General features: G+C 47.7%; 2 protein-coding genes across 2 annotated transcripts in view; both read right to left on the bottom strand.

Annotated features, from left to right (window-relative positions):
• Positions 1–8,988: 8,988 nt before the first annotated feature.
• On the bottom strand, positions 8,989–13,809 carry LOC123056184 (disease resistance protein Pik-2-like). Its single transcript, XM_044479882.1, has 2 exons — positions 13,792–13,809; positions 8,989–11,016 (listed from the first exon to the last, which is right to left on the bottom strand). Exons 1-2 carry the CDS (start codon positions 13,807–13,809, stop codon positions 8,989–8,991), a joined length of 2,046 nt encoding a protein of 681 aa, XP_044335817.1.
• Positions 13,810–18,859: 5,050 nt separating this feature from the next.
• Positions 18,860–24,286, bottom strand: part of LOC123056183 (uncharacterized) — a 29,415-nt gene continuing 23,988 nt past the window's right edge. The window contains exon 3 of the mRNA XM_044479881.1: positions 18,860–19,354. Within this exon, the coding sequence (XP_044335816.1) occupies positions 18,860–19,354 (495 nt within the window). The remainder of the gene's footprint in view (positions 19,355–24,286) is intronic.

The following is a 24,286-nucleotide window of genomic DNA, read 5'->3' as shown; positions in this document are numbered from 1 at the left end:
AAAACGGAGGAAACGGACCTCCTACGGTCGAAACGGGGGTCCTGTTGATCGGAAGGGGTGGGGCGTACCGCAAAACGGACGAAACGGACTTGTGTTGGAGCGCTACGGTCGAAACGGGGGTCCTGTTCATCGGGACGGGTGTGGCGTACCGCAAAACGGGACTCCACGGGATACTGTTCATCTCCACCGTCGACCTCGTCCAGCCTCCACGGGCTACCGTCGACCTCCTCCAGCCTCCACGGGCTCCTGTTCATCCAGCCTCCACCGCGCGCTACTCCACCGGCTACTGTTCAACCACCCCTCCACAGCCACCCCTCCACCGTCTATTGTTCATCCAACCCTCCACACCATGGGGTCCTGTTCAACCACCCCTCCACGGGCACCCCTCCACCGTCTACTGTTCATCCAGCCCTCCACACCACGGGGTCCTGTTCATCCAGAGGCAATGCCACCGCTCACTGTTCATCCAACCCCCCCTCCCCCCCGTAACGCTCACTGTTCATCCAATCGATCGGCTTCAGTTAGCAGCAGTAGCGAAGGAATTGCTCGATCGGGTTCAGTTAACAACCATCGATCGATCGCTCGGGTTCAGTAACGCATAGCCTGCAGTGCAATCGCTCGGGTTCAGTTAGAGCCCAACGCCTCGCTCGGGTTCAGTTAGAGCCAAGGCCTTGCACACACGCGCGTACGTGTACGAGAGAAACGCGCATCGCTCGGCCCCCGACCTCCCACCATAACCGGGAACTCCCCGAAATTTTCCTCCCCCTCGCTTCTACCATGGTTTTTTCCGTCATGGACGGCCCAAAGAATGTCATGCAGTTGCGTCTCCGGCCCGCCCAGGATGAAAATCCCATTTTCTGTCATGATTTTTTGTCATAGAAGTAGGAGCCCACCACATCTATGATGATACCGGGTTTTGTCACAATTACCGTCATAGAAGTGTCATATGTATGAAAGAAAAAAAATTCGTTCGGCCCAAAATGTCACGGATGTGTCTTTTTTTTTGTAGTGAAAGGAGGGCAAAAGAAATTTCCCCCGCAAATCAAAACGGTGAATATGATAAACGCCATCCACATTCCCAAACTGGAACGGACGTGCACTCTTAGGGATGTCGACTTAACGGAGCCAGTCGCCCCACAATATAAACTACGGCCAATCACTTTCGAACGTACGGATCGTCCGGCCAATACCAATCAGGGCAATTCAGCCGCACTCGACCTTGACCCAATAATTGACGGATTCCACCTCACACGAGTCCTTATGGACGGAGGCAGCAGCCTAAACCTGCTGTATCAGGACACAGTGCGCAAGATGGGTATTTATCATTCGATGATCAAGCCCACTAAAACCACCTTTAAAGGTGTTATACCAGGTGTGGAGGCCCGTTGCATAGACTCCATCACTCTGGAGGTAGTCTTTGGATCACCGAATAATTACCGTACCGAAGAGTTAGTCTTCGACATCTTCACTTTCCGCAGTAATTATCATGCACTGCTTGGACGAACCGTGTTTGCTCAATTCAACGCGGTGCCACACTATGCCTACCGTAAGCTCAAGATGCCCGGTCTGCGTGGCGTCATAACGGTTAATGGCAAGGCCGAACTCCACCTCTGCGCCGAAGAGTGTACAGCCGCTTTGGCAGTAGACGCAACGAAAGGCATCTTTCAATCGAACCTCGAGTCGACGGCCAAGCTCCCGGACACCGTCAAGGGAGTCCGAACTACTCTGCGGTAGGATAGCCCGGCTCGTCCAGAGCTCAATTAAAATGCTCCGGCAGTAAACAGAGGCACAGCTAGGATAAGCCACACAATGCGGCTTAACCGCTCCGTGGCACATAAATATCTTTTATGCACTATCTTTGCAGGTCCACTTTTGCGTAGGCCAGGACTGGCGGCATGGAAACAGCTCGAATGCGTAAGGGAATCCTTAGAGATGCCCCTTGACGACCATCCAGTTACACTCCGGACCCACACACAGCCTCGTCCCGCTTGATCTCAGCAGGTTTCGAAGTCATATTTCTTTTTCTATCACATTACTTGTATTCGTACGCTTTGGCGTGTTATTCAATTACAACATGTGGCTTTATATGACGCTTATCTGCTATTGTTTCTTACTAACACTCTTCGTCAAAATGGCATCCATACATCGTGATATGCCTTAATATGCCAGAGGCTTCATTGTACCCATAATAACGGCAATAAAGTCCGAACACCTTCACGGACGTTCGGCACCCCGAACTTATAGCATTATATGCATCAGCTCCGAATCATGTCTTGGGTCAATAGTTGGGTTTGCCCGGCTCCCCTGTTTTGCTGCCTTACGTTCCGCTATATCGGCTAAGGTGGCACAGGGAGAACTACTGCGATCGTGTCCCGGTTCTTCCGGACGAGCGCCTCAGTAGAGAAAGCCAAAAACTGACTGTCATGATACGGCGAGAGCTGGTCAGCTGTTCGAGAGGTTGTAAAATCTTTAAGGATTTCTTCCACATAATCCCATAACTAATGCAGCGTGCGATGGATCGGCATTTCTTCCAGTCAGGTGCTTATAGAGCCCCTTGTGCGATCTTCCGAACACCAGGGGTTGAGCCTACCTTCCTTTTGTCAAACTCCTATGGCTAAGTGAGAGTGATAAAGCCCTATAGTCTGATTGCCTGGTTCGTTGTGCCGAACACCTCCTTCAAGGACCCAAAACTGGGATAAAGAGTGCTCAAGTTTATCCCGAACACCCACATACTTCCTACGTGGGAGCAGAAGCCGACGACTGGCCAACTCTCAGGATTAATATATAAAACGGCCGCGCGGGAGGAAAAACTTTCAAATAACAAGCAATAAATAATAGAAATGACCTTGTTCAAACATTAAAACGGACAACATGACTGTATTCATGAAAATATAATGTCCTTGGTGCATTGCTCCGCCGCAAGGCGGGATCCTTTCAGGACACTATCATAATATAATTCAGGCTTGCGGTGCTCCTTCCCCTCCGGCGGTCCCTCGGTCATCTGCTTTTCAGCATCCATCTTCCCCCAGTGCACCTTTGCGCGGGCGAAGGCCATTCGCGCACCCTCAATATAGACCGACCGCTTGATGACATCAAGTCGAGGGCAGGCACTCACAAGCCGCTTCACGAGCCCGAAGTAGCTTCTTGGAATCAGCTCGGCGGGCCATAGCCGGATAATCAAATCCTTCATGGCTAGTCCGGCCGCCTTATGTAGTTCGATCAACTGCTTCAGCTGATCGGCAAATGGCACCGGATACACTGATGCCAGATACTGCGACCAGAAGAGCTTCTCCGTAGTGCTCCTTTCTTCAGCTCGATAGAATTGTGCGGCATCAGATATGCTGCGTGGCAGCTCCGCAAATACCCCTGGAGAAATTAGAATTCAAATTATCAACTTGATTTTCTCCTTTCAAATACCCGCTTTGTATAGAAAAGGCCTTACCAGCCGCAATCTTCCTCGCCTCCTGGATTTCCTTCAGGGCACCTTGGGCTTCCCCCCGGGCATCACTTGCAGCTTGGCGAGCTTGGGAGAGTTCGGATTCTTTCCCTGATAAACTCTGCTCCAAGGTCTTGCATTTCTTCACGGCCTCTTGAAGCTCTCGCTCAGCTTCAATAACCCTGGCCTCGTTCTTTTCGCGAAGAGCCTGCTCTGCGGCGTCCTTCTTCTCGGCTTCGGCCACAGCCTTCTTGAGAGCCTCAATTTCGGCCGTCGCCCCTAGAGCACATCCTAACAATATTTTCATCATGCTAACTTATTCATTCGTGCTGAATGCGAACAAGGTTTCGGCATACCTTGGTTATCCTCCAACTGCTTCTTCACTCGGCCAAGTTCTCCTTCGGCCCGCTCCAGACCCTGCCTCAGTCTGGAGACTTCCGCAGTTTGAGAGGCGACAGTTGCTGCAGACGCCTGCTTTTGAACAAAAGAGAGATGCCATAAAGTGAGTCTCCTGCGAACATATATTTGATCCTCTGTTCGGTTGTTTCTTTCACCGAACAGTGTATCAGGGGCTACTACCTATACTATGACACTCTTCGAAACCCCACAAAACATACCTCAAAGCCCGTTATAAGGCTGATGCAGGCTTCATTCAGTCCACTCTCAGCGGACTAAATCTTCTCAATCACCGTACCCATAAGGGCACGGTGTTCTTCAACAATGGAGGCGCTCTTCAGCGCCGCCAGTAAACTATCCGGCACCTCTGGTTGGACAGAGGTTGCCAACGGAACAGGCGCACCCCCTCCAGTCGAGGGAGGCTGCCTGCCTGATTCTGGAGCCGTACCGGTCTCCGGAATTGTGTCTGGCCGGCGGCCGAATTCGAGATAGCCCCTGCCGTCGATGTCCATGGGAGCCTTTTCTCCCGTCTGTCCGGCCCAGGAAGTTTGAGCTTCTGGTACCACCTTGACGATCCCCCCCCCTTCTTGGCCTAGGTCCCTCTGTGACGATACCTCGCTGTCGTTCACGTGTTTTGGGGAAGGAGCCTTCGGGGGCGTCTCCCTGTCCATAGCATTCGAACCCAATAAATCCTCTGATGAGGATCGCTCGGTGCGGGACCTCGCCGGACTGCAAAAAAGTACGGCTCAATGATTAAAACGTCATGCCATAGTGAGTCCGGATCCGTAAATGTGTTTGGATTTTGTATACTCATGAGTTCACCAGGGGCTGGGCCCTGGGATCCCACTCCGGGCTGCTGTCGGCGGCGGCGGTGGACTCCTCCGGAAGAGGAGTTTTTCCCCTCTTAGGCGACTCAGCCTCCAAGGATGTGGAGGCCGTCCTTTTCTTTCTTCCCCCCGCTGGGGATTCGTCTTCCTCCTCCTCGTCGTCCTCTTCGGAGGAAGAACGGGCATTGGAGTCTTCGGATATTGTGTCCGAGGCGCCACGGCCACGGAGGCCGCCCCTGGTCTTTTTGGCCTCCCTCTGGGCCTTCTTCTTCGGCGCCTTGTAAGGCGTCGGGACCAGCATCTTCGTCAGAAGTGGGCTGGCCGGTTCTTCCGGCAGTGGGGCCGGACAGTAGATCCACCCCGCCTTCTTCGTCCATCCCTAGGAGAGTTGTGGAAAGCACATTAAGCATTTCCCTTGGGTTATGCGAATAAAACATATACTGACTTACCGAACTTGCAGGGCGGGACAATTGGTACCCATGGTCCTCGGGTGAGTCCGGCCATGATTTGCCGGACTTGAAAAGCACCTTCCAGATGTCTTTGTGTGAGGAGCCAAAGAGCTCTTGCAGGGTCTGGTGCTTGGCCGGGTCGAATTCCCATAAATTGCAAGCCCGGTGTTGACAAGGAAGAATCCGACGAACTAACATCACCTGGACTACATTGACAATTTTGATATTCTTGTCTTCCATGTCTTTAACGCGCGTTTGGAGCACCGACAGTTCGTCGGACGAAGACCAGTTCAGGCCTTTCTTGGGCCAGGACGTAAGCCGTAGGGGACCTCCGGATCGGAATTCGGGAGCTGCGGCCCATTTTGGGTCGCGTGGCTCGGTGACGTAGAACCACTGCTGCTGCCACTCTTTGACGGAATCATTGAAAGTACCAGACGGCCATGTGATGTTGGGCATCTTGCTCACCATGGCACCTCCGCACTATGCGTGCTCGCCGCTCACTACCTTGGGATTCACATTGAAAATCTTCAGCCATAAGCCGAAGTGCGGTGAGATGCGGAGGAAGGCCTCGCACACGACGATGAATGTCGAGATGTTGAGGAAGGAATTTGGGGATAGATCATGAAAATCGATCCCGTAGTAATACATGATGCCGCGAACGAATGGGTGGAGGGGAAACCCTAGCCTACGGACAAAATGAGGGAGGAATACAACCCTCTCGTGGGGTTCCGGAGTAGGGACGATCTGTCCCGCCGTCGGAAGACAGTGGCTGATTTTCTTGGCCAGTTACCCGGCCTCCTGAAGCTTTTTGATATCCTTCTCCCGGACGGTGGAGGCCATCCACTTGCCTCCTGCTCCGGATCCGGACATTTTCGGAGGGCCTTTGTGGGCGGAGAAGACGAACGCTTGGGCGCTGGAGCTCGAGCGAGAGGGGGAACGGATAAGCAGAGAGAGAGGAAGGCGTGGGTGAAAAAGGGGAGCCCTTATCTCCTTATAAAGGCAGCAGGGATCCTGCGCCTTCCCACTTGCCCGGTAAACTCGCTTATTCCCCAAGCACCGCGATTGATGGCGCGGTTGGGTTACTCACACCCGTATTGATGAGAATCCCGTGATAAGGGGACACGATCTCTGCCTTGACAAGACGTGCTAATAAAACCGCCTCGATATGTGCGGTAGCAGGTTGAGAAAAACGGTTCGCATAATGACCGGGCCGCAGCGTGATGTCACGCTATGAAAAGTTGTCAGCAGATTAGATTTGTGGAATATTGTGCTCTCTACGGTGGTATGTGGAAATTGTTTTGCAGAGCCGGACACAATCCTTGTGTTCAAAATCTTCTATGGAGTATTCGGAGAAGGAACCCGCCTTGCAATACCGAAGACAATCTGCGCGCCGGACTCATCGTCATTGAAGCCTGGTTCAGGGGCTAGTGAGGGAGTCCTGGATTAGGGGGTCCTCGGACAGCCAGACTATATATTTTGGACGGACTGTTGGACAATGAAGATACAAGATTGAAGACTTCGTCCCGTGTCTGGGTGGGACTCTCCTTTGCGTGGAAGGCAAGTTTGGAACGGATATGTAGATCTCCTTCTCTATAACCGACTCTTTGTAACCCTAGCCCCCTCCGGTATCTATATAATCCGAAGGGTTTAGTCCGTAGGATGACACCAATCATAATCATAGGCTAGCTTCTAGGGTTTAGCCTCTACCATCTCGTGGTAGATCAACTCCTGTAATACTCATATCATCAAGACCAATCAAGCAGGAAGTAGGGTATTACCTCCATCGAGAGGGCCCGAACCTGGGTAAACATTGTGTCCCCCGCCTCCTGTTACCATTGGCCTTAGACGCACAGTTCGGGACCCCCTACCCGAGATCCGCCGGTTTTGACACTGACACCCACTTTCAAAATTTGTTCACAAATTGCTAAAATGTTCATGTTTTCAAATTTTGTTCGTAAATTCAAAAAAAGTTCACACTTTCTATTTTTTTCAATTTGTTTTAAAAAAATCATGTTGCCGAACAATTTTTAAAATTTTTCCCGCTTTCAAATTTTGTTCACAAAGAAAGTCGAACATATTTCACAAATTCAAAAAATGTTCAGATATTACCAATGTTGAGGATATCGCTTATCGTTATCGTCTCGGTCAGCTAGGGATTAGAGATTAATCAGAAATCGGCTGATTAATCGATTTTATCGGTCAACTATTAATCGGATATTTTTTTGCAAATCTCAGGTTCCCAACACTAAAATACGCTATATTCAATACTAAAACAATAGACAGAAGTGTTACCTTGATTTCTAGCCTTTGAATCCTCGTAAAGTGACAAACAAAATATGGCAATAGTACATATTCCGCAACAAGGTCCACAAAACATAAATAAATATAGTTTTTGCCAACATAGTGCGATGAATAGGTCTAATTTATCGGTAGATTCCTGATAAATCGCTTGTCAGAACGATAAATCAGTCCAAAATATAAACGGCAAAGATAAGGCATAATCTTATCGGTCACCCCCTGATTAGAGATAAATCGGAAGATTAATCGGTGAATCGGAAGTTTTTTGAACAGTGGATATTAAAAAAATGTTCCAGCTTTCGCAATTTGTTCACAAATTCAAAACAAATTGTGCTTTGGAAAGAAAATCATAATTTGGCAAAATGTTCCTGTTTTTCAGAAAATGTTTGCGCCTTTTTAAAAATTCTTCATAATTTTGAGAAATGTTCTAAATTTCATAAAATGTTGGAGGTTTTAAATTTTTGTAGGCAATTTTGAAAATGTTTGCGTCTCAAAATATATCTACCTTTTTCAGAAAGAAAATCACGCTCAAATTTTCAAAAAAAAAATTACAGTTGTTGCTGCTTATAGTTCACATATAATAAAAAAAGGTAAATGGGCCGGCCCAGGTGAGCTGGCCTTATGCGAAACCTCAACTCTTTGACGCAAAGCGCGTCACATAGGACCTCTGGATATAGGGGCGCCCAAGCGAGAGTACAGTCCGACACTGCGCGCGGTTGCTATGCAGAACCGGCCGCTCCTACCTCCGGCTAAGCGGGAGTAACTGCAGTGCGTCCTCCGTGTACAGCTCCATGGCATTCTGCACCTCGCCGTGCACAACTGCAATATGGTCTTTTTTGCAAAGTTGTTTCAGCTTTGCATGCAGGTTGTGGGTTCGGGTTAGGAGAATTGCTCTGTTTTCCTGTTCCTCCGGCGAAAGAGCTACCGCAAATACTTTGAGAAAAAAAAATGAGTGGTATTTGGGCGAGCCAAATCTGTGTTCGGTGTATCTGTATGTGAAAAGTGAAAACCGTACGAATGGATTATCTGGGTCGTAGTTTGATTTACATGTACTCGTCTTGGAAGCCCGGTGGTCTTTGGTTGCCAAAATAGCTGCAGAGAATGAGCTGATGGCAGCCGAGTGACCGTATGCAGTGTATGTATGTACGCAGCATGCAAATCATGTCAGATGATTGATTAAGGAATGAATCATGAGGTCTCTGGGCATGCGATGTTACTGAACCGTGAACGACGGAATGGCTTGTTTGACTGATGACCTAGTGTCAACTCTGCTGCTACCTGGTCAGTTATCCTCTGGCTACAACATTGGATCATAGAAACAATTGGTCCAGTAACAGGAGTAGTCATCTCTTGCAGTGATCCTAGGATATACACGCTCGCGGACACAGCCAACATAGAAACAATTTTTTTGCCACAATTCACAAAGATAAGAAACCTTTTGATTACAACAAAGCCCGTCATACATGTGCGGGTTGCTGCTGGTTCAAGCAAAGAATGCGGAAAGAAAGATACATGTCAAAGTGCATACAAGAAAAGATTAAAAAAAACGATAGAAGGAACTCAAGCAAGAAAGCATGTACTACTACAGTGGCTCCAGCTTCAAGACTGGCTTCTCATAATGTCTGTCAACAAGTTCCTTCACGTGCTGCCGTTGTTCCTCGCTGTAGGAACCCTTAAGCCAGAGTGTCTTAAGAGCGAACAAAGGATTTAACCCATGAATCCCAAGAACCCGGAAAAATGATCCTTTAGAGCACTGGATTATCAGCACCTCAAAAGATCCGAATATGCCATGACAAACGAACTTCACCTCCAACTTGGAGCTGCAATCCATCTTGAGGACCCGAGGTCTACAAGGATTATCCTTGTTGAACACTAAGTACGGGAATTCCGACAAGTCAAAATCTAACTTCTGGTCTCCTTGCACCTTGATGCAGAGACGATTTAGGATACCAAGACGTGGCAATTTGTCTTTCAGGAAAAAGTGCATGTCCTCTAGCCTTGTAATAGTCATCTCAATGTCCAACTTTTTGAGATTGACAAGAACCTTGATAGTGTCTGGCAATTTCTTTATAGGCCCGTACAGCTTAAGGCTCTTTAGGGTCTTGGGTGGCATGAAGCTACCGTCGAGGCAATCCTCGTCGAATCGCACTGACAACGATTCCAGATGGCAATTCTCATTCGAGAGGGCCCCACACAGCAGCTGCCAGTTTTTCTTATTGATGCCGCACACTCTGAGCTTGAGCAGTTGGGTTAGACTTGCGAGCTGCTTCAGGAAGGCCTCCCCACCTGATGCATTGACATTCACCACACCAACAGTATGCAAGGCCGCAAGGTTTTCAATCCCTACAGGAAGGTCAACACCACCATTTTGATGTTTGGCCTCTCTCTCTCCCTCCGACCCACACAAGCTCCAGGTAGCAACAAGTGGAAACTTGGGCAACCGAGATACTGAAGTACGTGACAGTTTGGATACCCATCCCACCTTTGGTTGCATTGGAAAGGACTTGGCTTCTGGTGATGTTGTTACCTGTGCCGGGCTTTCGGCACTGCCATTTTCAGGAGATGTTTGTACTGTTGGCTGGCCAACAGATATGTTGCTATCACCGTCTTCTAGCTCTGGTGATGTTGCTGCTCGTAGTTGGCTTGTGACCCCATCGCAGTCTTCTAATGATGCCGATGTCCAATCTTGATCTGTACCAGCACGGATGTATTGCAGCTTATGTAGCTTGATGATAGCAGATGGCAACATGGATATGGAGGTCAATCTTACATCAATAGTCTGTAGGTGCCTCAGTCCTCCCAATGTATCCGGCAGACGACTAATCTTCCTGCATCCTCGTAGGGAGATGAACTTGAGGCTCAACAACTTCACAAAAATCTTCTCAATATCATCATTTGTTACAGCCATCATGTCTTCTAAGTCCAGCACTCGTAGCCGCTTCATCTTGTCGGAGATAAAGAATGAACACCATGTCCCAAACACCGTCAAAGAACGCATCCGTGCGAAGTTGATGCTCTCAAATACATTTTGGTCCCTGTGCCAGTCTGCCATTATGGTCAGGTGTTGTCCTGTGTGTTGCGTGTTTGGACTGCAACGCCCATCCAATGCAAAAACAAGATTATCCTCCATTGGCCGCGAGATGATGTATTCACGGAAGAAACCGTTGACTTGACATATGACCTTGCTTGTTGCTTGCTGGATTATACTCAATTCAACAAGATCAGCCAAGCGCTTTTGCACATTCTCCCTTGCGGTACAACCTGGTGCGTTCCTGGAGTAGCCCTCAGCAATCCATCTCCTCACTAAACGGCCTCGCCTTATTTTGCTGCTTGCAGGGAAGACAGAAATGTAGAAGATACATGGTTTTATCGAATCTGAACAAGCATCAAAATAGGAATGCATCCAAGATAATAGACCACTCAAAGTATGGAATTGAGGGTCAGTCTCCAATTTGACCATAAACTCATCATTCATGTGCTCCAAGAATGACCACGAAACTTTGCCTATAGCAGACACTACTTTTGGAAGACCACCACATTTGGCCACAAGTTTTGCAAGGTCCTCATTTCCCATTGGACTAGCCAGTTCCTTGCCGTTAGGATCATTTATCTGTAGTCAAAAAAATTTAGATTATGAAACTCATAGAAATCTGATTTCCACTTTGATACTTGCTGTTTAACTACAGAAAAAAACGAACGAATGGATTGGACGGAAGAACAGAACACAAAGGAATAGATTGGACTGAACCTCAAGAACAAGATCTGAAGCAAGCTGAAAATGGAAAACAGAGGAGCACAACTTTTTTTTCTCTGCCTAACAAGCGTTATGTGATCAAGCGTTTCTAGATCTTGCAAGTTGTACATGCCATCGGTTAGTGGTCTGGCCATCTGTTTAGAGAAAAACTGTGGTTTTGTAAACCGGGCAGATTTCATACATCTGACTATTTCAAATCCTGTTTTTCCTTTGTTAGCTGTGCCAAATTGATTGTGATCCCCTGGTTAATTAATATAATTCCAGTTCGCAAAGAAATACTTCAGTACTTCTCAATGTACTGTACTGATGAGTTGCAGTTTTTACTACTATTATATTAAAATAAACCCAAATAATAAGTGCCACGCGTATGGCACGAAGTAACACCGTCCTGACATTTTTTACACTAAAGTTGCCATCCAAAAAAAAAAACCAAAAAACTAAAACTTGCCATCCGAAAAAAAAGACCCAAAAAACTAAAACTTTCCATCCAAACAAAAAGTTGCCATGCTTCACAACTAAAATTGCCATCCTCGGAAAACTAAATTTGCCATACATGTGGCACTTATCAGGGTCCAAAATAAATTAGTTTTCTAGGAAAGATCATTTTAGATATTTCTGATCTTTGCACGCATGCTTAGCCTTTGTTTGTGCACGTCATTCTCATGTCCAAAGTTCGTCATTTTGAAATTAACTCGTACATAATTGAAAAAAAATGATACGATAAATAACAGATTACATGTTTATCTCTTATAAATGCAAGCAGCATACCCTGCCCTTTTAGATCCTTCTGTTCTCTGAACTTCTTTATTTTAGTGCCATGTGGCTGATCTTATGGAAAAGTCTAGGACTGGCCCAAAGTTGATCCATAAGACCACTAGTATAGAACTAGCTACCACTGGCAAGGAGGATACTTCACTAGGAGTGGTGGGCATGCAGTATTACCTGCCACTAACAACCGTTGTACTAGTGGCAATTACGCTTTCGCGCCCGCTACGAACGATTTTGAAATATAAAAAAATAAGTGCTACCCATGGCAACGGCAGCGCAACCCAGCCAATGGCCACATCTAGAGCTTCTCCGTCACGTTGCCCACGGAGATGCCTCTCCTTGGCATTGGTGACAAGCTTCTCAATTGGGTCACCCACGACGACGTCCTCCCCTTGCAGCGAGGCCTAGACAAGGCACGGTCGGCTGCTCTCCATCGAATCTCGTACACATGGCCCCGTCCTCTCCTGCATAACCTACAAACAAGGAGAAGGACAAGGGGGCACATGCATTGGTGGATAAGGTGAAGAGAGGAGAAGAGAATGATAAGAAGAGAAGAGAAGATACGGAGAAGAAGAGAAGTGAAGACAAGAAAAGGGGTCGCCGGCATTGGAGATCCGTTGAAGGGTGTGATGGACCAATCAGAATGCGGTATTTGGGACTGACTAATACAGTTTAGTAGTGACATGTGGGCCACTGTACCCGCCACTGGTTAAAGTTGCCAGTGGTGGGTATTTCTAGTGCTCTCCATTGCTATTTTCTAGCGCCACCACTGCGTAAATGCCACAAGGAAAGAGCTCTGTGTCGCATACACGAGAGGGCTAAGACCCAGCCGCCGACATGTTGGTTATTTCCAATTTAGAAAAATCAAATGAAGCACAAATTTTTTGAGACTTGGCCATGATATGTCCACTAGAGCTTGTGGTAAAATTTTGAGAATGCTTTGTAAAAGATGTCATGTGGACTGCTTACAAACCAGACCATCTCCGAGGAAGATACTAGGTTTCGAGATGAAACTGACTAGAATTGCATGTGAAGCAACCTCTACATCTCCAGTTGTCCTTAAACCTTTTCCACAATCCGGAGACATCATTATATGCACCATGACAAAATTTGGTATTTTTTCGGGCATGTTTGCTATATTTAAGCCATTAAATGCATTTTATGGATATAGTTGAAATTTGAACTGCATGTAAATAATCACCATAAATGCATTGGAGAATCTTATCAGTGGTCTTTAGTCTATGTTTAGGCCTTATATAAGGAAATTAAATAGCCCAACCCTAGACTTGGGCACCAACATGATTGTTATTGGCATTTTAATTCTGAAAAATTCAAGCGAAGCCCGAAAAGCATGGACCTAGCGTGGTATCTTGTGTGATTAAAATTTGACAATATTTGGCAAAAGTTTTCACGTAGAATGCTTACAAAACCAGACCATCCATGAGTAAGAAACTAGATTTCGAGAAGGAATGAACCTGGTTTGCATGTTAAGCTACCATTGCATCCCTTGTTAGCCTTGATTGTTTTTCACACAACATGCACCACTACGTGGGACATGTCAAAATTTGGCATTTTCGAGGTCAGTTATCTATATTTAAGTCATGAACTTTATTTACCTTTCTTAAATACAAAGAAAACTGTTGTATTTATTATTTACCTATTGCCACACCAATCGACACAAAATCAAAACTCTCGGCCCCGAATGGTGATCCCGTTCCCGATTCGACCATGTACAGGAGCATTGCTAGCTCCCTCAATAGCTCACCATCACCAGACTAGACATCTCATATGCGATACAGCAGGCCTGCTTATTAATGCATGATCCGTGGACCTCTCATATGCAGTTTGTCAAACGGATCTTACATTATCTCCAAGGGACATCTCACGATAGTCTTCAGCTATAGCGCTCCGCCTGCCAGCTCCAACTTCATTGCCTACTCAGGTGCGGACTGGGCCGCTGCCCCGGCACCAGAAAAACGGACATCGGGCTTCTGTGTGTTTCGCGGCTCCAAATTGGTCTCCTGGTCATCGAAGCGAATAGTCTCCCTGTCGGAGTTAGAATCTCCGCTTCAAGGATGGCGATAAGATGGAGGAGTTCACGATCCGCCTCATCGGCATTGTGAACGACTTCGAGGCCCTCGGCGATGGCATCACCAAGAACAAGGTGGTGCTCATGTTTCTCCGCTAGGTGTTGCAGGCTCGTAGCACTACCAGCAGCTCACCCACTCCATCCAGTCGCTGCTCGACCTCAAGACGATGACGATTGAGGAGCTGACGAGCCGCTTCCTTGCTGTGGAGGAGAACTTCAACATGGGTGAAGAGGGCAGTAGCGAAGGAGGCACTCGTCTGCTGCTCACGGAAGAGGAGTGGACGCAGGGCATGAAGAAGAGGAACCGCGGGCGCGACAAGAGGAAGCTGCGGTGCATCAGCTGCGGGAACCTCGGACACTTCGCTTGGGAGTGTCTGAGAAGAAGAGGGAAGACGAGGGGAAGGAGCTGCTCGGCGAGTTCTCGACGATGGGATGGCTCTTCTCTGAAAACTGCATCATGAGTGTAGAATCTAGATTAAGGAGGAGAATGTTAAGATTTAATCTTGGTTGTATCTTCATTTTTAGTTTGCTTTGGTTCTCCATGTAGTTCTAATTAGGGACTCATCCGGCAAGCTCACGGCAAGGACACTAGCTGCTGTGTGATGCGGCTAGGCGTGATGCGGTAGTGTTGTGCGATGCAACACCGCAGTGAGAGGCGGCAAGGAGGCGCCGAAGGCTGGGCGGCTGGACAGTCAACTAGTCGAGAGAATTGGCCAGTGGTTAGCTAGATGCATGGAAGTTGGTACGACTTACGAATGACATGCTCGGCTGGGTTGTGGCCGTTGAGTGGACGTGCATGCGTTTAAAAGTTAGTTGGTGAACGCAGCGGTTGGCCGGGTCGTACAAATCATGGAAAGAATTTAGGAAATTTTTTTTTTGAGGGTAAAATTTAGGATTTGTTGACCGGACGTGTGTACGTCGTATTGGTGGCCGAGTGTGGCCGCTGTACTTGCGTGCGCATGTATTACTTTGAGAAAAGTATGTTTTCCGTCTCTCAAGTTAAGTCTACATTTGGTCCTTTAAGAATTTTTTGGCGACATTTCGTACCTCAAGTATCAAAACCCGACAAAATTAGTCCAAAACCAGATTTAAGTAGAAAACTGGCCACGTGGAAGCTGTTTTCTTTGTCCAAAACAAGAAAGTGAACTGCACACGCACGGCGGTGGGTGCATGTCACTGCAGTGGATCGAGCGGGAGGTGAGGGCGATACCGGTGGGTTCATGTCGCCCGCTGGGGCTTCGACGACCGCGTGAGGGGGAGGAAAAGGGAGCGGCTCTCACCTCTATGTCGTCGGCAATGCTGCAAATCAAAGGGCGGGGCAGTGGCACAACCCTCCCTAGGGCCGCCAGCGCAGACCAGCACGACCATCGCAGCGGAGGGATTGTCAGCTCAACTCCACGGTGGATCCGCCACCGACGAGAGTAGTGCGTCCAGCATCCATCGGCCGGAGGACCCTCTTATTGGTCAAATTCACTGGCGGGAAGGGACGGGAGGGGCGATGGAGGCGGGCTATAGTGGGGCAATGTGGGCTGGGTGTGTGGGGGGGGGGGGGCGCAGTGCAATGTAGATGCCAGGCGGTGCACATCCGGGGTAGCGGCAGGTGAACTGCACGACGGCGCGTCGCCGGCGGCACAGATGGATGGTTGGGTGGGAGTAGGGTGCTAGTTGCCGCATAGGTAGGTTGTCGATTTTCCTCAGCGGCATGCGTGGGTAGATGGTGCAGCTGGAGGAGAGAGAAAAAACAAGGACATGTGGCGTAGAGCTCGATTCAGATTGGCTGACTTGCCATGGCAAAGGTAGCGAAGCTACAGTACTGTTACCTTTGCCCCGGTCTCGTCGGTCGGATTGAAAAGCGCCGGCCCATATCAGATGCTACAGTAGGATCAATAGTGATTTCCGTGAATAGTGAATACCGGCTTCCATCAAGGACGTGGATTTTTTATGGTCAGGCGTGTTGGAATAAGCGACGGCGTCTGGTGCGGTCGGGCTCGTCGGGCGGGCCGGTGCACGTGGGGCGTGTGGGACGCACTGGTGCGGTCGGAGGCGACGGGTGCGCGCGGGACGTGCGGGACACGACGGAAGAGTGGCGAGTGTGCGTGTGTGCGCATGTGTGCGTTGCGAGCCGGACGCGGCGTGCGTGTTGAGCACGTCGTGGGCATGCGGATAGCGCCCGTGCATGCAGCAGGGTGGAGTGGGCTGCGTCTTGGCGGAAGCGTGGGCGATGCATTTGCTGCCAAGACTATAAAGCCGGCTGTAATCCTGTCTATCAGCGGAGGGTGGTGAGTTCAGTTATAAAAAAAGGCTGTTGGAGCGGCCGGGCGTACGTCGCCAGGAAAACCGAGTCCACTGTGCATTCACTACCTTCGTCTACCTTCGTCCACAGAGAGAGAGAGCTGTCCCAACATTTGGTATCAGAGCTTCGGTGCGATCCTGCCGGCGGCCATGACGCTCGTTCCACACGGCAGCAGTGCGGGTGCGATGCCGTTGCAGCTGCCCCCGTTGACGACGACGAGCTATACCTCCTGGGCGATCAAGGCGGAGGCTATCCTTGACGCCCAGGGGCTGTGGAGTGCGGTGGCTCCGGCGGAGGGCGCAGCGGTCGACGCCGGGAAGAGCAAGACGGCGCAGGCGGCGATGCTGGGCGTGCTGCCGGAGGATTTGCTGATGCAGCTGGCGACGAAGCCAACCGCAAAGGAGGTATGGGACTCCCTCAAGGTTCGCTTCGTCGGTGTCGATCGGGTGCGGGCGGCGAGGCTCGGGACACTGCGTGGCAAGTTCGATCGCCTGTGAATGGACGACAGCGACGAGCTGGACGAGTATGCCAGGAAGGTCAACGGCATGGCGGCGAGGTACGCGATGCTCGGATCGACGCTCGCCGACAGCGCCATGGTGAAGAAGTTGCTGGACACTGTGACGGACCGCCTTTACGCCACGGTGGCCGGAATCGAGCAATTATGCGACGTGGAGGAGATGCCGTTCGAGGAGGCGCTCGGACGGCTCAAGGCGTTCGAGGAGCGGAGGCGACGGCGCATGCAGGCAGGCAGCGAGCGCGTGGACGGGCAGCTAATGATGACGGCGGCACAGTGGGCGGCTCAGCAGCGACCGCAAGGCGGACGCGGCTTCGGCGACCATGACGACGACGGCGCGGTGAGCACAACGTCGGGCAACGGAGGGAAGCGTCGTGGACGCTGTTACAAATGCGGGCAGCACGGGCACTTCCGGCGCGAGTGCCCGCAGCTGCGGAAAGGACCGGCAGCGGAGCACGCTCTCCTGGCCAACGCCAACGTCGACGACGACAGACTCCTATGGGTTGGAATAAGCCACGGCGTCTGGTGCGGTCGGGCTCGTCGAGCGCGTCGGGTGTGCACGAGACGTGCGGGACGCACTGGTGCGGTCGGGCGCGTCGTGTGCGCGCGAGACGTGCGGGACGCAGCGGAAGCGTGGCGAGTGTGCGGATGTGCGCTTGTGTGTGTGGTGTAGTGGCCATGGTAGACAGGCTAGGCTGTTGATCCGTTCCGAGCCGGACGCGGCGCGCGTTGAGCACGACGTGGACATGCGGATAGCACCCGTGCATGCAGCTGGGTGGAGTGGGCTGCGTCTTGGTGGAAGCGTGGGCGGTGCGTTTGCTGCCAAGACTATAAAGCCGACTGTAATCCTATTTATCAGCGAGGGCGGTGAGTTCAGTTATAAAAAAAAAGCTATTGGAGCGGCCGGTCGTACATCGTCAGGAAAACCGAGTGCCCTGTGCATTCACTACCTTCATCTACCTTCGTCCGCAGAGAGAGCTGCCCCAACAGGGCGTCCAGACAACTCTTATCCTTACCCTTCAATATTGCTTTGAAATATGTGCTACACAACTAACTAACTAAGAAATGGCGAGTTCCTAGTTTCGAGAAAAAGAAATATTCTAATTGCTGGAAATAGAGGAAGGCAATGTGTCAGAGCAATTAAACTGACCTGTTTGAAGAGAACATAGGCCTCGTCATCTTCTAAACATTTGACATTGATCATTCGATCTGCCTGCTGCTTGACACTATGTTTGGCGATGCTTTCTTCAGTTGTAATGACAACTATTGTGGCCTTTCTATTAGGCTCGGATAAAAAGGCCGCTTCGATCAAGTCCCAATCGCAAGTGGACCGCAGACCATCAATAACAACGAGATACTTGTCTAGACGCAGAATTTCACGACACCCTTGAATTGGATCCAGACCCTGCATAATACCAATTGCTGTAGCTTCCATGGCTTCCAGATCACAACGATGGAAATCTAGAAGTAAGATCCGAGAAAATTCCACCAAATCAAACGGACCAGATGGAACATTGACCCATGCGAACTTACTGAAAAGAGAAAATATAGGCTCCTGTAAATACTTTAGGACAAGAGTTGATTTCCCAACACCAGCAATGCCCCATACTGAGGTGACCCCAGTACGTTCTGAAAGTTTATTGATTTTCCTGCAAGCCTCCCATTGAGACTTCATGATACATGGGTTTTCAATTCTGTTGGACAGAAACATACTTCTAGAAGCCTCCTTATTATCTCCATATCCATAGTAGTCAGAGGCCTGCATGAGAGAGAGAGAGAGAGAGAGAGAGAGAGAGAGAGAGAGAGAGAGCTGTTAAATTTTGTTGTCTCCAGCACTAAAAGCTGTATAACTAATTAGGAGGATCACAAAGATTTCCGGTGCAATTCAGTTTGCACCATTTTGGTCCTTAGCGCTGGAGAGCATATGATTAATTGCAACAAATAGTCAAACAATTTTAGTAGGTCAGCCAGTAACCCATGATGCGCTTATTATTTATGATATTATAACATTGGCTGTGAGCACTGACAGTGAAGCTTATAATACCTTGGTCAAGCGACGAACGACATTGTTGGCTTCCAGATGTTCTACAAAATGGTTGGGAAAACTTTCATGATTTGCAATAAGGATGATACGACTCTCAATCCCTCTCTTCTGTACGACAAGATTCCATACCACGAGGAATTGTTTTATCAACTCCCACTCCTCGGTAGATTCCATGCCATTTATAATAAAAATGCACTTTTTTTCACGAGGCCAAAAAAAGCTTTCAGCAAGCTCCTCTTCCTCGTCTTCATCTGGAAACCATTCCTTGAACAAGCGCAAACGCAATTCCTCATCACCGAATGGATGAGGTAAGTCCACCCATACGTAATACTCAAATTTTTCTACCTCCTTGAATCCTAGATGCTGATGCTTTATGCCGTCGTACACTTGTTTTAAGATAGTTGATGTTTCACCGCCAGCCCCAAACACCGATATCATTCTACGATGTTGTAGTCGCCAAAACAGTTCGTCCATATAGCCATGGATCTGCAGGTAATTAAGACACAACAAATAGTTATTATCATACTAGAGGTTAAGGGACTCACTAAATTAAGACACAATAAACAGTTAATTATTATGTCCTTTATGGTGCCCCGTAATTGTTATAGACCGTTCATTAGCTCATAGCCAAGGGTTGGGGTTCATTGTTACTCCCAGGAAAGTGTTATGGAGCACTAACGTTAATACCAGAGGAGTACTCCCTCCGTTTCTTTTTAATTTGCATATAAGATTTGGTTAAAGTCAAACTTTATAAAGTTTGACTAGCTTTGTAGGAAAAGATATCAACATTTGCACTATGAAATCAAAATTATTAGATAGATGACAACATTAATTTTCATAACATATAACTTTTGTATTCTAGATGTTGATATTTTTTTCTATAAAGTTGGTCAAGCTTTATAAAGTTTGACTTTGACCAAATCTTATATGCAGACTAAAAAGAAACGGAGGGAGTACTACGATTACAAGGGTAAAATAATAATAGAGGAAATAATTTATGTATTATTAATGATCAGCCAATATTAGAGTTATAAATCGGAGCTTTCTATTCACCCCTCATATGGATCCTCCAATAATTTGTGTATTATTAATGATCAGCGCTACAATAGATGTTTATACTTAGTATTCTATTGCGAAAGATCCAAAGCAGAAAAGATTTTTCTTTGCCCCCATCAGACCAGCCCAAAAGTGCGAGTCACCACGTTTTCAATTAGCCTGAGACACAACTTTTTGCCCTAGATACTTATTGTGCTACAGGGTTTGCCAAACACCATTCCTAGTTCCCGCAAAAAAAAACACCATCCCTAGTAAGCAGTTTCAACAATTGTTTACTAAGACATTATTTTTGTCATCAGGTCATGAGTGGCAATGCCTCCTGTGTCTTTCGACCATCAAACCACAGTCCATTTGGCTAGCTTGTATCAGGCTAGTCATACTGGGAGTAACTTAGGTAGTAACATAGCGCACTTCAAAAAAATCTTGCTTATGTGCCATATAGTTCATGAGGAGAGATGTATTTAGAGTAACATAATATGTTACTGTAAGATAGCGTTTCCCGAGAAAGTATGAGTCTACAAGCTAACAAATGAAGTCATTATGACACAAATATTATGTTACTTTGAACTATGGAGGTGGTAACTTAGACTAGTGTCATATGCATGATACTAGTATAAGTTACTCCTGAAGGAAATATGCCCTAGAGGCAATAATAAAGTTATTATTTATTTCCTTATTTCATGATAAATGTTTATTATTCATGCTAGAATTGTATTAACCGGAAACATAATACATGTGTGAATACATAGACAAACATAGTGTCACTAGTATGCCTCTACTTCACTAGCTCGTTGATCAAAGATGGTTGTGTTTCCTAGCCATAAACATGAGTTGTCATTTGATTAACGGGATCACATCATTAGAAGAATGATGTGATTGACTTGACCCATTCCATTAGCTTAGCACTTGATTGTTTAGTATGTTGCTATTGCTTTCTTCATGACTTATACATGTTCCTATGACTATGAGATTATGCAACTCCCGTTTACCGGAGGAACACTTTGTGTGCTACCAAACGTCACAACGTAACTGGGTGATTATAAAGGAGCTCTACAGGTGTCTCCGAAGGTACATGTTGAGTTGGCGTATTTCGAGATTAGGATTTGTCACTCTGATTGTCGGAGAGGTATCTCTGGGCCCTGTCGGTAATGCACATCACTATAAGCCTTGCAAGCAATGTGACTAATGAGTTAGTTGCGGGATGATGCATTACATAACGAGTAAAGAGACTTGTCAGTAACGAGATTAAACTAGGTACTGAGATACCGACGATCGAATCTCGGACAAGTAACATACCGATGACAAAGGGAACAACGTATGTTGTTATGCGGTTTGACCGATAAAGATCTTCGTAGAATATGCAGGAGCCAATATGAGCATCCAGGTTCCGCTATTGGTTATTGACCGGAAACGTGTCTCGGTCATGTCTACATAGTTCTCGAACCCGTAGGGTCGGCAACCTTAAGGTTTCGATGACAGTTTTATTATGAGTTTATGAGTTTTGATGTACCGAAGGAGTTCGGAGTCCCGGGTGAGATCGGGAACATGACGAGGCGTCTCGAAATGGTTGAGTCGTAAAGATCGATATATTGGACGACTATATTCGGACTTCGGAAAGGTTCCAAGTGATTCGGGTATTTTTCGGAGTACCGGAGAGTTACGGGAATTCGCCGGGGAGTATATGGGCCTTATTGGGCCATACGGGAATAGAGGAGAGAGGCCAAAAGGAAGGAGGCCTGCGCCCCCCCCTCTGGTCCGAATTGGACAAGGGGTGCAGCCCCCTTTTCCTTCTCCCTCTCCCCCTCTTTCCTTCTCTCCTACTCCAACAAGGAAAGGAGGAGTCCTACTCCCGGTGGGAGTAGGACTCCCCCTTGGCGCGCCCTCCTCCTTGGCCGGCCGCCTCCCCCCTTGCTCCTTTATATACGGGGGCAGGGGGGCACCCCATAGACACAACAATTGATCCCTTGGATCTCTTAGCCATTTGTGGTGCCCCCCTCCACCATAATCCACCTTGATAATATCGTAGCGGTGCTTAGGCGAAGCCCTGCGTCGGTAGAACATCATCATCGTCACCACGCCGTTGTGCTGACGGAACTCTCCCTCAAAGCTCGGCTGGATCGGAGTTCGAGGGATGTCATCGAGCTGAACGTGTGCTGAACTCGGAGGTGCCGTGCGTTCGGTACTTGATCGGTCGAATCGTGAAGACGTACGACTACATCAACCGTGTTGTGCTAACGCTTCCGCTTTCGGTCTACGAGGGTACGTGGACAACACTCTCCCCTCTCGTTGCTATGCATCACCATGATCTTGCGTGTGCGTAGGAATTTTTTTTAAATTACTACGTTCCCCAACAGTGGTATCAGAGCCTAGGTTTTATGCGTAGATGTCATATGCACGAGTAGAACACAAGTGAGTTGTGGGCGATACAAGTCATACTGCTTACCAGCATGTCATACTTTGGTTCGGCGGTATTGTTGGATGAAGGGGCCCGGACCGACATTACGCGTACGCTTATGCGAGACTGGTTCTACCGACGTGCTTTGCACAAAGGTGGCTGGCGGGTGTCAGTTTCTCCAACTTTAGTTGAACCGAGTGTGGGTACGCCCGGTCCTTGCGAAGGTTAAAACAGCACTAACTTGACAAACTATCGTTGTGGTTTTGATGCGTAGGTAAGAACGGTTATTGCTCAGCCCGTAGCAGCCACGTAAAATTTGCAACAACAAAGTAGAGGACGTCTAACTTGTTTTTGCAGGGCATGTGGTGATGTGATATGGTCAAAACGTGATGCTATATTTTATTGTATGAGAAGATCATGTTTTGTAACCGAAGTTATCGGCAACTGGCAGGAGCCATATGGTTGTCGCTTTATTGTATGAAATGCAAACGCCCTGTAATTGCTTTACTTTATCACTAAGCGGTAGCGATAGTCGTAGAAGCAATAGATGGCGTAAATGACAACGATGCTACGATGGAGATCAGGGTGTCGCGCTGGTGACGATGGTGATCACGACGGTGCTTTGGAGATGGAGATCACAAGCACAAGATGATGATGGCCATATCATATCACTTATATTGATTGCATGTGATGTTTATCCTTTATGCATCTTATCTTGCTTTGATTGACGGTAGCATTTTAAGATGATCTCTCACTAAATTATCAAGAAGTGTTCTCCCTGAGTATGCACCGTTGCGAAAGTTCTTCGTGCTGAGACACCACGTGATGATCGGGTGTGATAGGCTCTACATTCAAATACAACGGGTGCAAAACAGTTGCACACGCGGAATACTCAGGTTAAACTTGACGAGCCTAGCATATACAGATATGGCCTCGGAACACGGAGACCGAAAGGTCGAACGTGAATCATATAGTAGATATGATCAACATAGTGATGTTCACCATTGAAAACTACTCCATCTCACGTGATGATCGGACATGGTTTAGTTGATTTGGATCACGTGATCACTTAGATGACTAGAGAGATGTCTGTCTAAGTGGGAGTTCTTAAGTAATATGATTAATTGAACTTAAATTTATCATGAACTTAGTCCTGGTAGTATTTTGCAAATTATGTTGTAGATCAATAGCTCGCGTTGTTGTTTTCATATGTTTATTTTGATATGTTCCTAGAGAAAACTGTGTTGAAAGATGTTAGTAGCAATGATGCGGATTGGATCCGTGATCTGAGGTTTATCCTCATTGCTGCACAGAAGAATTATGTCCTTGATGCACCGCTAGGTGACAAACCTATTGCAGGAGCAGATGCAGACGTTATGAACGTTTGGCTAGCTCAAAATGATGACTACTTAATAGTTTAGTGCACCATGCTTAAACGGCTTAGAATCGGGACTTCAAAGACGTTTTTAACGTCATGGACCATATGAGATGTTCCAGGAGTTGAAGTTAATATTTCCAGCAAATACCCGAGTTGAGAGATATGAAGTCTCCAACAAGTTCTATAGCTAAAAGATGGAGGAGAATCGCTCAACTAGTGAGCATGTGCTCAGATTGTCTGGGTACTACAATCGCTTAAATCAAGTGGGAGTTAATCTTCCAGATAAGATAGTGATTGACAGAATTCTCTAGTCACCATCACTAAGTTACTAGAACTTCGTGATGAACTATAGTATGCAAGGGATGACGAAAAACGATTCCCGAGCTCTTCGTGATGTTGAAATCGACGAAGGTAGAAATCAAGAAAGAGCATCAAGTGTTGATGATTGACAAGACCACTAGTTTCAAGAAAAGGGCAAAGGGAAAGAAAGGGAAACTTTAAGTAGAATGGCAAACAAGTTGTCACTCCCGTGAAGAAGACCAAAGCTGGACCAAAGCCTGAAACTGAGTGCTTACACTGCAAAGGAAAT

This window comes from Triticum aestivum, chromosome 2D, assembly GCF_018294505.1.
Source record: "Triticum aestivum cultivar Chinese Spring chromosome 2D, IWGSC CS RefSeq v2.1, whole genome shotgun sequence".
Lineage (NCBI taxonomy): Eukaryota > Viridiplantae > Streptophyta > Magnoliopsida > Poales > Poaceae > Triticum > Triticum aestivum.
The sequence above is the reverse complement of the archived record's forward strand: the minus strand, read 5'-3'. Positions and strand labels throughout refer to the sequence as shown.